Below are 15,136 nucleotides of genomic sequence, written 5' to 3' on the forward strand. Positions count from 1 at the left end.
AAGATTTTCATTTAATGTCGAGCAAAAGTTCCACAAAATTCTGATTTAAAAGCTTTCTGAGAAAGAGAAAAAAAAAATCTGTCTAAAGATCTCACTACACAAGTGCTATACAGTGACCAGTTATTCTCTAATTCCTTCCTGAAGCAGATGATGTACTTTATTTAGCACTGAAGACTTCACAGAGGGTCAACAAAAGAAATGGGGTATTACCTGATACTTATTTTAACATTTTCTATATGAAAAGCAAGAGTGGCTAATGTAAAACATGGGGCAGTGTGTGTGTATCTGTGTTTACATATAAATGCATAAAATATTTCAGGAAATAATCTCCATAAGTGGATTCTGAAAATAAATCTGTAATAAAACCATACCAAATAAAGAGAAAAAGCAAATGAACGTATACTGGGGAAGGAATTTGTGTCCAACACAGACTTTAAGGCAGGAACACGCATAGCAACTGATGGTTAACTAAACACAAGCGCTAAATTAAATGGTCATACAAATAAAGGATTTCTTCACTCTAAAGTACTCACATGCAGCATTCTATAATGGTTTGAATGTCTTACCTGTGTTTTATACAATAAGAAATCTTATAAAAAATGCTTAGTAATTCTTTTAGTAAGTAAGCTTTTGAAAAACACTCCACACACCCACCCTCAAATCATTTGTATGTCCAACTTATGCTGATTTGAACAGTTCCAACTCTAAAGTGCTAAAGAGGGCATTATCTTTAATCAAATACAGATTAGTCTAAATCTTGTACATAGTTTCTTCACCTAGGAAGTTCAGCTGATTCTCATACATTAATGTTTATGTTCTAGCCTAACTGAACTACTCCAATTGTACTCTATAATATAAACCTATTTCCTTTAGAAACATACCATCTATATTATCTACTTTAAACTCATGCTATTACTTGGATAGCAGAAAGAATCTGAAATTAACATATTACATCTACTGGCCCTCATTATAGGCTTACATTCTCTTATGCAGTTACTTACCATACTTGAGGATGGATATACCCCATGAGGCTGAGATTGTGCTTGGACAACAGAAGCTGTATGCCCTGGGATTGTGCCAGTAGAATGTGCCTGTTCATGTTGGGACCCATATGAAACTGTCTGTTGGCTGCTCACTCGAGATTCTGTGAAGACAGAAGATCCTTGACCACTGTCAACCGTCCCGTCAGCTGAGGGAGAAATAAATTGCCAACAAACACAGAGAGACACACATCACAAAAAGGAGGTTTATATTTTCCCATCACAAACCCATTACTCTAGGGTTAGTTTTTTCTTTGTAAAGACCTGAACTAAATAAAAAATGAATACTAGTTATTTTACTAAGTAGATTTCTTTTTTTTTTTAATTTTTTAAAAATTTTTTTTTTTTTTCAACGTTTATTTATTTTTGGGACAGAGAGAGACAGAGCATGAACAGGGGAGGGGCAGAGAGAGAGGGAGACACAGAATCGGAAACAGGCTCCAGGCTCCGAGCCATCGGCCCAGAGCCCGACGCGGGGCTCGAACTCACGGACCGCGAGATCGTGACCTGGCTGAAGTCGGACGCTTAACCGACTGCGCCACCCAGGCGCCCCTACTAAGTAGATTTCTATGCTTAAAAACATGAAGGATCCATATGGAAAAAAGTTTTAATGTCTTTTTTTTTTTTTTTTTTTTTTTTTTTTTATTTTTTTAAAATTTTTTTTTTTTAACGTTTATTTTATTTTTGGGACAGAGAGAGACAGAGCATGAATGGGGGAGGGGCAGAGAGAGAGGGAGACACAGAATCGGAAACAGGCTCCAGGCTCCGAGCCATCAGCCCAGAGCCTGACGCGGGGCTCGAACTCACGGACCGCGAGATCATGACCCGGCCGAAGTCGGACGCTTAACCGACTGCGCCACCCAGGCGCCCCTAATGTCTTTAAAAAAAAAAAAAACTGCATGGCTGTCATAGAATCTTATTACCTGAAGAATAAGGGAACTAAAATGGAATGCTATTAGTCAGCCGTAGGTTTGATGTAGCTTTCAAAGTCTTATGATGTAGCTTTCCAAGCTTTCAAAGTCTTGGAGAGCAGTGCATTCTTAGTATTAAGGAGGTAGTTCAATCAAAAACTAATAAGAAGTGCATTAGTTTCTAGTCTACATGTTATTCAGCTTTGCTAAAAAAGCTGAACCAGATTAATGGATTCAATTACAAATAGCTAAGATAAATTTATTCATTTTTCATTATTAGTTATATTTCATTTTATTCATTTATTTTTGCAGATGTAAGTTTTAAAAAAAGTTTTTATTTAAATTCCAGTTAGCATACAGTGTAATATTAGTTTCATAATCACATTTTATTTTAAGGAATTGTGAAAAGTAGAAATCTATAAACTGGAACTTCTAAGATGTTGGAACCTGTGAAATTATTTTATATCCTTTTTTTTTTTTTTAATGTTTATTTATTTTTGAGACAGAAGGAGACAGAGCGTGAGTTGGGGAGGGGCAGAGAGAGAGGAAGACACAGAATCTGAAACAGGCTCCAGGCTCTGAGCTGTCAGCACAGAGCCCGATGCAGAGCTTGAACCCACAACCATGAGATCATGACCTGAGCCGAAGTCGGATGCTTAACTGACTGAACCACCCAGGAGCCCCAAATTATTTTATATCCTAATCACATTTCCTTACTGTCCTGTCCTAGTCTGTTAGCGGTAATTACTTCAAATTTCTCATTATATATTGGCTTCATGATTCAAACCAAGAGGCCAGCGAAAAATGATGAGTAAAAAGATGAAAAATCACTTAGGAGTATCCTTAGCATACTTGTCCACTTCCCAAAATACTTACATAACACAGATATACTAGTTTGTTGGTACTGTAGTTGTTGATGTTGATCTGCCTCAGGTTCTTCAGGTTCTACTTGTGTAGAAACTGAAGCTGATGTGGTAGAAGCAGGAGGCATGCCAGTACTAGCAGATGGGATCTGTTTGACTCCTGCCTGGGAAGTACTTGATTGTTGTTCTACCTGGTGTTTCTGATTGATCTCTTCCTGCTTTCTTTTTTCTTGTTCCTCCCGTACCAACTGCCGCTGTTCTCGTTTTCTCTTAATTAATGATACTCTATCTTTGATGGCTTTTGCCATGGTCTTGTGATCACCTTCACAGACATACCCAGACTCTACCTACAGGATAAAGGAGTGCGTTAGGAAGCAGTACAATATCAAAAGAAAGCAAACCAAATATAAAACAAAAGAAGCAGGTGTGGGGATTAAATTAGGAAGAAGGGGGAAGAGAAAGACCTCTCTAAGGACTGGTCTTAACCAAATTGTGAAATTACTGGTCTGCATTATGCATTTCTCCACCATTTTTATAGATACTCATAGGGTGGGTGCCATCATCTTTGTAGAAACTCTCAGGGTGGGTGTACCTTTACTCCTAATTACAACAAAACAATGGGGAACCTAAAACCAAAGGTTTTAAACCAAATAAGGCTCATTTTATTCTAGTCACTCGATTTCCCCACTCACATTAACTATTAATATTAATCTGTCTTGTTTTTTTTTTTAAAAATTTTTTTTTTCAACGTTTATTTATTTTTGGGACAGAGAGAGACAGAGCATGAACGGGGGAGGGGCAGAGAGAGAGGGAGACACAGAATCTGAGACAGGCTCCAGGCTCTGAGCCATCAGCCCAGAGCCTGATGCGGGGCTCGAACTCACGGACCGCGAGATCGTGACCTGGCTGAAGTCGGACGCTTAACCGACTGCGCCACCCAGGCGCCCCTAATCTGTCTTGTTTTAAACTTTGTTTCACTAGGCAACAACTTAACCAGAAACAACCATGGTAAATAAATGAAAGTTACAAAAAAAAAACAAATAAAAACACAAATCTCTAATGGTATAAAAAACTAACAATTAAAATAAATATCTCTTTCATACCTGACCCTTTCTATTGAATGGTTCTTATAAATTCTAGTAGAGATATTCTAGGAGTATCTCTTTATATTCACTATTTTAGGCACTATGGCAACCCTAAAATTGGTGAAGTGTTTCATTTCTGAAAAGTTATATTTTAGACATAATTCAAAAAGTGATTGATCAAAGGCTGCCTACTAATAATTGATCTTGAAAACTCCCTCAAGTAAAAACAATTCACAGTGTATTTATAGAGTTTATCCCAATAACTGATCAATATTTATATATTTAGAAAATATAAATTGTCATTTGAACTCTATAGGTTTATCTAGATTAGGAGTCATTTGACCTTACAGTCTTTCACATTACTTCAGAATACATTTTAGACCCATCCATCCATCCTTATATATCTACATCTATTTATCTTTTCCTTAAATAAAAATAACTTTGGGGCCATTAATCAATACAATTTTGTATCAATGAGATCTGCCATCCACACTGCTTCATAAACTTTTTTGCTCAATAATACCAATGTTTGTAAGTCTGTATCAATTTTTAAATAGCAGATCAGTGCTAATTTACCATTTCTTGAGCAACGTCTTCTGGCACATCTCTTTCCAAGTCAAAGGAAAACTCAATAGCTTCATTGTCTTTGTATTTTCCCTTTAGTTTCTTAATATCTTCAATACGTAGCCATAATTTAATGGCTATCTTTTCTCCATCATCTTCTTCTGCTAATTCTACCCGTACCCCTGTTTCCTCCTGGAAGAAGGCATGGTTCAAAAGGTCTTTGATAGAATATCTACCAAAGAGAGGGAAGTGAAACAAAAACAAAACAAAATACCATTAGATTTAAAACATAATTTTCAAGTGTGGCTGATTATTGTCATGCTTGGAATAATAAAAAAGGACTATTAAAAAAAAAACAACAAAGATTTTATAACTCATTTCTACATTGCTCTGTGTAAATAGTGATTATAGTTTTGATCTCAAGTTACAGAACATCAGAACAGTCTCATTTATAAATAAAAGTTGAAAGTGATACTTTTTAATCAAAGTGATCTAATCTCATATTAGTTAACAATGTACTAGTAACAGCAAATAATACACAGAATATCATAGCTTCAAAATACCACATAGTTTGTGTAGAAATTTACAGTTAAGGGGCGCCTGGGTGGCTCAGTCAGTTAAGAGGCCGACTTCGGCTCAGGTCATGATCTCTCGGTCAGTGAGTTCAAGCCCCGTGTCGGGCTCTGTGCTGACCGCTCAGAGCCTGGAGCCTGCTTCAGATTCTGTGTCTCCCTCTCTCTGACCCTCCCCTGTTAATGCTCTGTCTCTGTCTCAAAAATAAAATAAAAACGTTAAAAAAACATTTTTTTTAAAGAAATTTACAGTTAACAAAAATTCCTCATATGTTAATTTATAGTTAACAAAATTTCCTCATCTAATCCTTCACCAACAGCCAGTGAGGTATTATTTTGATTTTTAGGAAATGGAGGCTCAGAGAGGATGAAAATCTTCTCATAGTTAGAAGGCTTAATGGTTGAATCAAAATTTGAAAATAGGTTTTTTGATTTCTAGTTCTTTACCTTCTACTACAGCTTTATTTACCCCAATAAATTCAATTCCTTGTTCAACAATTTGTGTACTAGGCAAAAAGTCTGATTGTGGAATAATCTTCTTTAGATAAATGGTTTCAAAATACCAGTAATCTAGTAAACTGTATCATCCAGAAAAGAAATAGCAATATGTTTTAAGACTGGAAACAAATACTCCTTTGTTTATAGTAAAAAAAAAAAAGTTCTTAGAAGATTAAGGACTCCCCTTTCCAAACACTGTATATACAATTAGAAATCCAAACTAAATTTCTATTGGACAGTCTTAAAGATCATGATGTTAAGCTCTTCCAAACAACAGAGTTATGAAAAGAGAATGAGACTGGAGAAGTGAAGATACTGAATTCTTTAATTTGGATGATATACCTGATTGCTCTCATTCTTAAGGAGATAGATTATGCTCAACTTACAATTTATATTTGTACTGGCTGGTCTTCTTTTTCTTTTTTGGAAGGTGAGTGGGGATGGTGAGGGTAGATTATTTTTCATAAACAGACACTGGCTCTTTGCCATGCCTGACGGGTTATGAATCAGCTGTATGATGTATCAGATACTTGCCGCTCCTCTGAGAAAAGTCCTGTTAGTACACATGACTAAGCCAGATCTCCTCCTAAGCTTTGGGCAAACTTGTCTCTTTACTGAAAGGAATTTTGATGTTTTGCTCTTCAATTCTGGCAGAATGACAGCAAATCAAGACCTGTATAGTTGAGCTGATTTCCAAGAGCCAAGATTTTATTTCACCTTTTAGAATTCAATGGGTAAAGAACTAACAAACAGATCTGCTGGTTAGAAAGAGATTGAACCCTATTGAGTTTTATAAATTATGCTGACACTACAGGTTAAGTAGTTGTATCTGAATGTAGCAGCTAAGTTTAAGATGGTTCTGGTTCACTTAAACCCTATGACACTACATTTTCACAACATTTCAGTATATCAAGTCTCAATATTACCTTAAATGGACAGAAGTCTACTTTTTAAAGATTTTTAAAAATTTTTATTTTTTAAAGTAATCTCTATACCCAATGTGGGGCTTGAACTCACTGAGATCAAGAGTAACATGCTCTACCAAATAAGCCAACCAGGCACCCCCAGAATGCTAATTTTAAAGATATTCCATGACATAAATAGAGAAATTAATCACAAGTGAAATATTAAATACACTTTAGATTGACTATTGTATTCAGACATATCATTACATTTTAGGTTTTTATGCAATACGTGGCAACTTACCTTTCATCTTTGTTTTGCCTTATGCATCCTTCAATAATTTCCTTCACTTCAGGAATTGCTACTTTGTCAAAACTGGCAGGCTTCACTCCCTGAGAAACATAAAAATAGCAACAGAAACATTTAATAATGGCAGGGTCTTTGAACTTTGATTTTGAATTGCCTCTTAAGCTTTTATTAGATTGCCTTCTTACCATCCTGGCTTTTTTCTGATTTGCCTGCAGGAGCTGGTCCATTGCAGGGTCAGAGCTAAGTAGAGGCAATTTAACCATGGCAAGAAAACAAGGAACAGTCAGATAGTGGGGTTTCTTATTTCCATAGCCTCTATATGTGGCTAGGGAAAAATTTAGGCTACTGTCAACATCTTCAGCTGTGTTTCAGGTAAAGGAAGTTATTGGCTAAAAAGAAGGCCAAATGCTCTAACTGGTTAGATCTTTTGTTCAGCCTTGTTCCCTAACACATTAATCAACATAGTATTTAACTACTTTGAACAGTGAATCCACGAATGGGCATGAATTCACATGCTTAGTTTGGCAGGTATTCTATTATCACAGTACTCTGCAACAAACTCAGTGAGTACAGGAGTTAAGGATTTGGATTGTTTTGGCATGATAACAGAAGAGCAAATTGTCTGGTACATATGAAACATAAAATGAAAAGTGATATATCAGATCCATATAAAAGACAAGATTTCTAACTATTTTCTGAAGAAAACTCACTACTATTATATGTAATACTATACAGTATCCTAGTGGTATTTTAGAATCTTCATAAAATGTAAATTGTTTGCAAATAAAAATTTCAGCAATGTATAGAAAATATACATAAGATGTAAGAATAACAAAATACTGAGAGGTGATATGGAGAAAATCACCTCATTTGCTATTCCCACCTTATCTAAGTAACCACGTGGATTGAAGTAGCTGCACTGATATACTGTCCAAGTGGCACATAAACACATAAAACACAGGGAATAGGAATATAGAAATAGAAGTAAGGGAGAGGTCCTAGAAAAGTTAGAATAAAGTATATAAATTTTAATCATCTATAGTCTCAGTGACAAGATCAATTAAAACAAAATTAGTGAAAATAATCTGACAAATCACAGAAATGCATGGATTATAATAACATGCATCAAGGATCAACTCTAATTCTCATCAGTTATTCAACTGTGTTATTCAAACTCCTGATTTGGAGGTAGAAACCTACCTAGAGGTAGAAACCTCTAGGGCTAACTTTCCACAGCAAGGAACTGTCAGTAGGACTGACCCTAAAGTTAAACCCATGTATTTAAAAGGTTCATTTTTTTTTTAATAAATTTTTTTAAGTTTATTTATTTTGAGAGAGACAACGACAGCACATGTGGGGGAGGGGCAGAGAGAGAGGGAGACAGAGAATCCCGAGCAGGCTCTGCACTGTCAGCATGGAGCCCCAACATGGGGCTCGAACTCACCAAACTGCGAGATCATGATCTGAACCCAAATCAAGAGTCAGACATTTAACTGACTGAGCCACCCAGGCGCCCCTAAAAGGTTCATTTCTTTTTTTTAATTTTTTGACAGAGAGAGAGGAAGTGTGAGCAGGGGAGGGGCAGAGAGAGAGGGAGACACAGAATCCAAAGCAGGCTCCCGGCTCCGAGTGGCCAGCACAGAGCCCGACACGGGGCTCGAAACCTGTGAACTGTGAGATTCACGACCTGGGCTGACGTCGTTAACTGACTGAGCCACCAAGGTGCCCCAAAAAGGTTCATTTCTAAGTAATGACTACAAAGATCACTATTTTATTTTCCCTAATTTTCTTATTTTTCAAATCCAGGTAAGTTTTCCCAACTTGTCTTTGCCTTCATATAATAATTCAAATAAGAGTAAGAAAAATAATGCTGCTGAAGCAAAAGGTTGCTGGGATGGTATTTCAAACTAAAGGGCTTAAGAAAATGGGAACTATTTTGAGGAAAAAAAAAAAAAAAAAGGATGATGCTCCCTGAAAGTTCTCTGGTAGTGGAAACACTGGAGATTTTGTGTTATATTTGTTTTTAATGTTCTACAACAAACATGTAAAACTATAAAAGCAAACCTTAAAGATGTTATTTATAAATATAATGGGAAGAACAATCTAAAATACTGTATATCAAGTTTGTAGAACATTTACTATCAGCAGAAAATTGTCTAAAAGAATGTTCTTTGGTAAAACTGGACACTAATACATACTTGGCCTTTGCATGTAAAGTCAATTCAAACATTACAGGAAAGTGGTCAAAGAGAATACAGATATAATTAGGAAAAATGCTTCTTATTCTATTATATATTTTAGGGGAATGTACTTTGGCCTCCTGACAGTAAAAACTCTACATATTAATAAAACACACATATATTGATTATATTAAAGTTCTGTTCCAATTTAGCACAGGCATATTGGAATGATGATTTCAGATTCCTCATCTAGCAAATGGGGACAGTACCTGTCCAACTTGCCAACCTACATTCACGGCAGCTAGAATCAAATGTGGTATCTAGATTGCAAGCTCTTTGAATTACTAAGTTTGCTGACCTAAGGTCCCTTTTGAATTCAGAGGCAATCACGAAAGATAATAAATCTTAGGGTTAAAAGGAAGCAAAGAATTCTCTGGAAAAATAATCACCAAGATGTAGAGTGAACCTACTTTCATCCTTGGTTATCCTTAAAAATAAATAATCCTCTTGCTAATCCTACCCATATAAACATTCACTACTTTACAAATAGGAATTCCTATTTATAAATAGAATTATTAGTTGAACAAACGAGCCATATAAGGTCATACTGGTAAAACCAGAAACTGTGCATAATATAACACCTTAAATTTACTAGCTTAAGCTATTGAAGATTCAAATATAGAAAGTTCTGTAACAGTGCTATATAATTGGTAATCTGATTGCCACTGCCAACTTAAAAAATGTATTGCAGGTGCCAAGGTAACCAATAAAACTGAGACATACCTTACCAGTCCAGCAGCTGGTATTAAAAGATTAATTCAGCTTACTGTTACCCACACAGATAATGAAAAAGATAGAAGAAATTTCAGCTACCACTCAGCTACCATCAAGAAGCCAGGATTATCAAAATATCTAGCAGAAGTGTTCTGAACCATTTGAGAAGAAAAATGGGGATTATATATTGAAAATGACCCTACAAAATGTAAAAATGAGCATGAAACCTCACTTAACACTGAAAGTGACCTACAGAAAAGCCATCTGGGAAACATAATAGAAAGTTGCTTGAAATAAACAAGCACAGGTTTTGATACATTTATCATACTTACAGGCTTCTTAAGAAATGAAAGAACTCAATGTATTTTTTATTATTTTATTTATTTATATGATCCAGTGAAGAAATGGGCAGAACTCAATGCATTTTAAAATATTTTTGGTAACATACTTTTTTAAATTAAAAAAAAATGGTCTAGATTATTCTAAAACATGATTTTAAGCACCAGACAGAACAAAACTAATGATGAAAAAATATTTTGCTAAGATTTCATCTTTTCTACTCCGTAGTTCATATACTTCAACAAAAACGATCAACTTAGAGCCTTTAAAATCCTCCTAATGTCATTCGTTTTCTTTACTACCTGATTTAGCCTCACTAAATACTAGTCTAGTCCTGTTCTGACCAGTACAGGCAAAGTTTTGCTCACCTCTTCTGAATGAGGTTTAAAAACACAAAACAGAAAAAGAGTACTAAGGCAGATAAATTGGCAGATTAAATATTTTACACATAAGAAAAATTTGGTTAAGGAGAAACACTCACTCATTCCATTCTTCTACACCCAGCAACCCCACTGTCTCTAGAAATATTCTTGCTTACTTTTGTAACTAACAGGAATCTCTCTTTAGGCAACAGTGCCATGATATGTTTTTTTGATGGGGAGAGTAGCATGTTTCCCTGCATTCAACAAAAGCGCTTCTTGAACACCTTCTTGAATATCTAATTTAAGATACTTCTGGGTTTTAAAAAAATTATGTATTCTCTTAAAACAAAAACAAAGGCCACTTTTGTGCAATTTTCGAGCCAAAAAAGAGAAAAAGAAAGAAAGAAAACAACTGTGACTCCCTCCAAAGGTACATCAGGTGTTGATATAAATGTTTGTAAAATGTTGATTTGAACTAAGAAAAATGGAAAACACATAATACATGGATTTTATAGATTCAATTTTTCTTTGAATTCTATATACTTATGGTTTGCCAACTAATCTGGGGAAAAATAAAACTGAGTCGTAATATGGTATTCTCTGGTTCAATATTCTAGCTCTTAAAAACTGCCAGCACTTGCTTCTTAAAAGCTTAGGTTTCAAATGTGTTAGGGTAACATTTATGTATCCTTTCATAAAAGTAAAACTTTTCCTAACCATTCAGAATTGAGAAAAGCCTCTTTCCTCCTCATAAGAAATGTAGTGCAAGTTAACTAAACCACAAAACATCAAGTATTTTAAAAAGCATTCTAAAGTAAACAATTTCAGTACTTTAACTGATACTTGCTTCAAATATCACCCAATGGCTACAATATACCTTTTGTATTTATTAGAAATTCTTACCCACCTCATTTACACAATCCTTTTGAGGGCAGCAGCAACAATGAGAATTTACGATGACAAACACTGAGCAGAAGTCTTTCTTTGTAAAATCCATCACAAAAGGCAAAATACACTTGTTACAGTTAGAGGAAAAGAGAGGAAATTGATAAGACCTAAATTAACAGAGTAAATTAGCCTACAGCATAAGCAAGGCAGACATCAAAGTCAGATCGAAGCATAGATTCTTGTTTAACACTAGCCATGCTTCTCCAACTCTCAGACTCTCCAATTCTCCGTTTGCTCTGCTTAGCCAATAATCTACTATTCTAGATAGGCCCTTTAAACAAAGCTACAGGCTGAACAACAGGGAAACTGTTCTGCTTCTGCACCTCCTGTTTCTCCTCTAAAAGCAACAGAACCTAGGACAAGCAAAATGAGATTTTTACTTGCTCAAAGCTCCACCCATTATGTCCACAGGTTCTGCCTCCTTGACATCAAAACCCACACTAGAAATCTATTTATCTAAACACTCTCTCACCCCTCATCGTGTTGGAACTATGCTTTTAAATGAAAATAGGGATTGAGTTCAACAACCAAAACATAAACTCTGAATGTGTAGCCAAAAGAACACTGTTGAAGGAAATCATGATACTGGGCTGGGTTCTCAGGTCTCAAACACCAGGTTTGTGTGTGGGACCTGGACCACATCCCTTAAACTCACTCGAAAACTGTGGATGATAATTACCTAGCTTTAAATGTTTACCTAATTTAAAAAGAGGTGATATTAAAGCCTTACTACTCTCTTATGTTACATTAAAAAAAAAAAAAAGGCTGTGAATTAGTACATAGAAATGGTAAGAATTTACTCTTCTCCCTTCCCTTTTATTAAAAGCCTCAATATGCATATAAACCTAAAGATATTCCCATTTTCCAGGAAGATCTCATGGACCTACATAACTACTACTTTGACTTAGTGATTAAGGAAAGGTTTTTCTTCATGTCACTAACAAAGATGGTAGAAAAAGCACTTTCATTGCACTGTTATAATGGGTAACAGAATAAAGTCCTATTCTTTACAATTGCTAAGATGGAGTCCCCATCAAGGCCAGGTATTAAGGCTTCAATTACTCAACAATAATAACATAAGATAAGGGCTTAGAACCTCTTTGGTGGGAATACTTCTACTCTAAAGGCTAGAAATGGCTATTCTAACAAGCTCTCTCAAAGTACTAGTTGTTATTGATCTTTGGCTCAACACAATTCATCACTAACTAGGTAGTTTAGAATGTCAGGTATTAGTCAGAAATACAGTAATGTGGTCCAGCATTACCTTTAACTTAAATGTTTGAGAGTAAGCTTGCTTAGGACTATGCTAGCTAAATGAAAATGAAAGAGCTAGAAAACAGGTGACTTGTTACCTGGATTTTAAAATTCTGCTGGGCAACACACAAAACCACAATGAGATCACTTTTTTTGGACAGAGGTATAATACAGGCACAAATATCTAGACCAGTCTTTTCTATATATCAAAATAAGAGTTTTCAACATATACAATAAAAATATCATTCACATATATGTACAAGAGTTTACATCTAAGCTCTAATTCTTCTTTTTCTTTAATTAAGTCAGTGTTTTTCTCTAAATTTCCTCATTTCTTTCAGTGGTATCATCACTATTTCCATGATCCAGAATAGAAAACTTAGTCATTCTTGGATGCTTACTTCTCTCAAAATACTTAAGTATTATTATTCTCTATGAGCTCTTTAAACAAAGATAAATGTTTAAAGCAACTGGTAAACACTTCTGCTACTAGTATTCCTACTGTCCTTCCAACAGTCAAAGATCTCTGGCCAGGCAAAATGAGATTTTTGCTAATTTCTTTGTTACCTCTCAAAATCACTGCTTCTTTTGCATAACAACTGTGACCACCAAAGTCCAGATTATTAACACCTCACCTCTTTAAACTTAACCAATTTCAGATGGGCTTCATTGTTTCTATTCTCTCCATCTCCAATTTGTATTTTATATTGTGACCAGATCAACCATCTGGCTTCATTTAATCATCTGACATTTAGCCCTTTCCAGTCACTTGACATCATTTAACTCACATTACACTACTCAAAAATGGTTAATAGTTCTCCACATCTACAAGACTGCCATAGGATCACAGATCTAGAAAGAATCTGAGAGGTCCTCCTTATTCAAATGAGACCATTTTGGCCCAGAGAGATTAATGCCACATCAAAGCTAGAATCAATTCATTAATTCAACTGGCATCTATGAAGTATCTAGTCTAGTCTACTCTAGTACTTATTAGACACCTGCCAGATACACTGTATCATCTTCAGCACCTAGAATAAAACAGAATTGGTTTTTATGGGTAACGGCCTCGTTGTCAATGGTAAAGCAAAACCTAGAATCCAGATTCCACAATGCCTAGTTCACTGTTACTTCTAGCCCATGTTCCGGTTTTTTTAATTTTCTTGATCTGGTGTGAAAAGCCCTCACAATCCAACTTCCACCTTCTTCTCTACTCTTATCTTCCCAAAAATAAGTCCAGTCAAACCAGTTACTTGTTCACCAAATACTTAGTGCACATTTTCACTAATAAGAATACTCTTACTACTCCCCACTTTTTTTAGCCAACTGAGTTCTACACTTCTTTCAAGGTATACTACAAATCATATATAATGAGAAGGTAGCAATTACAAAGTATCTATGTATCTTTTGGCATGTAAATTACTTTTAAGATACTAAGAAACTCAATATTGCTATAACATACTTAAGTATAGAAACTATCATTCTATATTCTAGCAGTTTTTATTCTATAGTCTAATGCCCTGTGAATTATACAGCAACATTCAGCAAATATAAAAAAAACAAAACAGCTTTTTTGAGAAGTTCTGAAATAAGGATTTCCCAAGTTCCTTAGTACCTAAAACATTAAGAATGATACTCAGAACTCTTTGGTTTAAGAATAACAATCTGATTAAGAAGCTTTAATTTTAATCAAATCACAGAATAATGAAATGCCTCTGAAAATCATGCAAAACGTCCCCAAGATATAATATAGCCCATGATACACATAGGTTTCTTTTACATGCAGAATCCAAATTTACTGGATGGAAACATGAATAAAACTTATAAAGGAATCATGTCAGCTAATTCCAGTGGATTTAGATCTCTGCATTACTATAAAAACTCCAGCTGCTAAAGAAAAACATATAGTTTTCCTCAACTTTTCAAACACTATCTAATCAGGAATCACTTGTTTCAGTTAAAAAAAAAAAGGTGGGGTGAATTGTAATCTGTTATATAAAAAAGTAAAAGGAATTTCACCCTAACTGCTTTAGTTCTGTTTTTCCCAGACAGAATGTTCAAATCTTGCAATCCAATGGCTAATGGAATCAGTGACAAAGTCAAATTACACAAACAAAGTAATTAAAAATCCCCATTATTTCTAACTTGGTTGTTATGAGGCTGGATTCAGCCAGATTCTTATTGGTATGAACCATTAGTTTACAGGAATTTGAACATACCTTATGATCCCATTGGAAAACAAACCTCTTCAAACTTCCTACAAAATCTACCTAGCTGTATCAAAGGAAATTAGTTTACCTCATGATTCCCCAAGGCTCATTACTCTCCGGATTCATGAAAGCTTGTGTATGGTTCCAACCTCAAGTGCACTATCCTTCATATAAAAAAAAAACTGACGACATTGCTTACTGTAGTTTCTATTCTTTTAATAGCAGACAAAAATTGTGCTCATTACTCTTATTTGGATTTTCTCATTACCAATGGCAGATTTTCAAGGCAACTGAAGTTTTTCTCCTTTAAACAAGGTATCATGA

At 35.1% G+C, this 15,136-nt stretch overlaps 1 protein-coding gene across 10 annotated transcripts in view; it reads right to left on the reverse strand.

Moving 5' to 3' along the window:
- WNK1 (WNK lysine deficient protein kinase 1) overlaps positions 1 to 15,136 on the reverse strand; it is a 163,232-nt gene that overhangs the window by 43,898 nt on the left and 104,198 nt on the right. For 9 of the 10 annotated variants that reach the window (XM_030321400.1, XM_030321394.1, XM_030321392.1 and 6 more), the window contains exons 5-8: positions 6,740 to 6,828; positions 4,476 to 4,695; positions 2,828 to 3,161; positions 1,002 to 1,189 (exon numbers count right to left, since the gene is read on the reverse strand). In XM_030321400.1, the coding sequence (XP_030177260.1) occupies positions 1,002 to 1,189; positions 2,828 to 3,161; positions 4,476 to 4,695; positions 6,740 to 6,828 (831 nt within the window). Of the gene's footprint in view, positions 1 to 1,001; positions 1,190 to 2,827; positions 3,162 to 4,475; positions 4,696 to 6,739; positions 6,829 to 11,307; positions 11,658 to 15,136 lie in introns of those variants that run through there. The other variant, XM_030321399.1, reaches the window with a different exon arrangement.

This window comes from Lynx canadensis, chromosome B4 (assembly GCF_007474595.2).
Source record: "Lynx canadensis isolate LIC74 chromosome B4, mLynCan4.pri.v2, whole genome shotgun sequence".
Taxonomy (NCBI): domain Eukaryota; kingdom Metazoa; phylum Chordata; class Mammalia; order Carnivora; family Felidae; genus Lynx; species Lynx canadensis.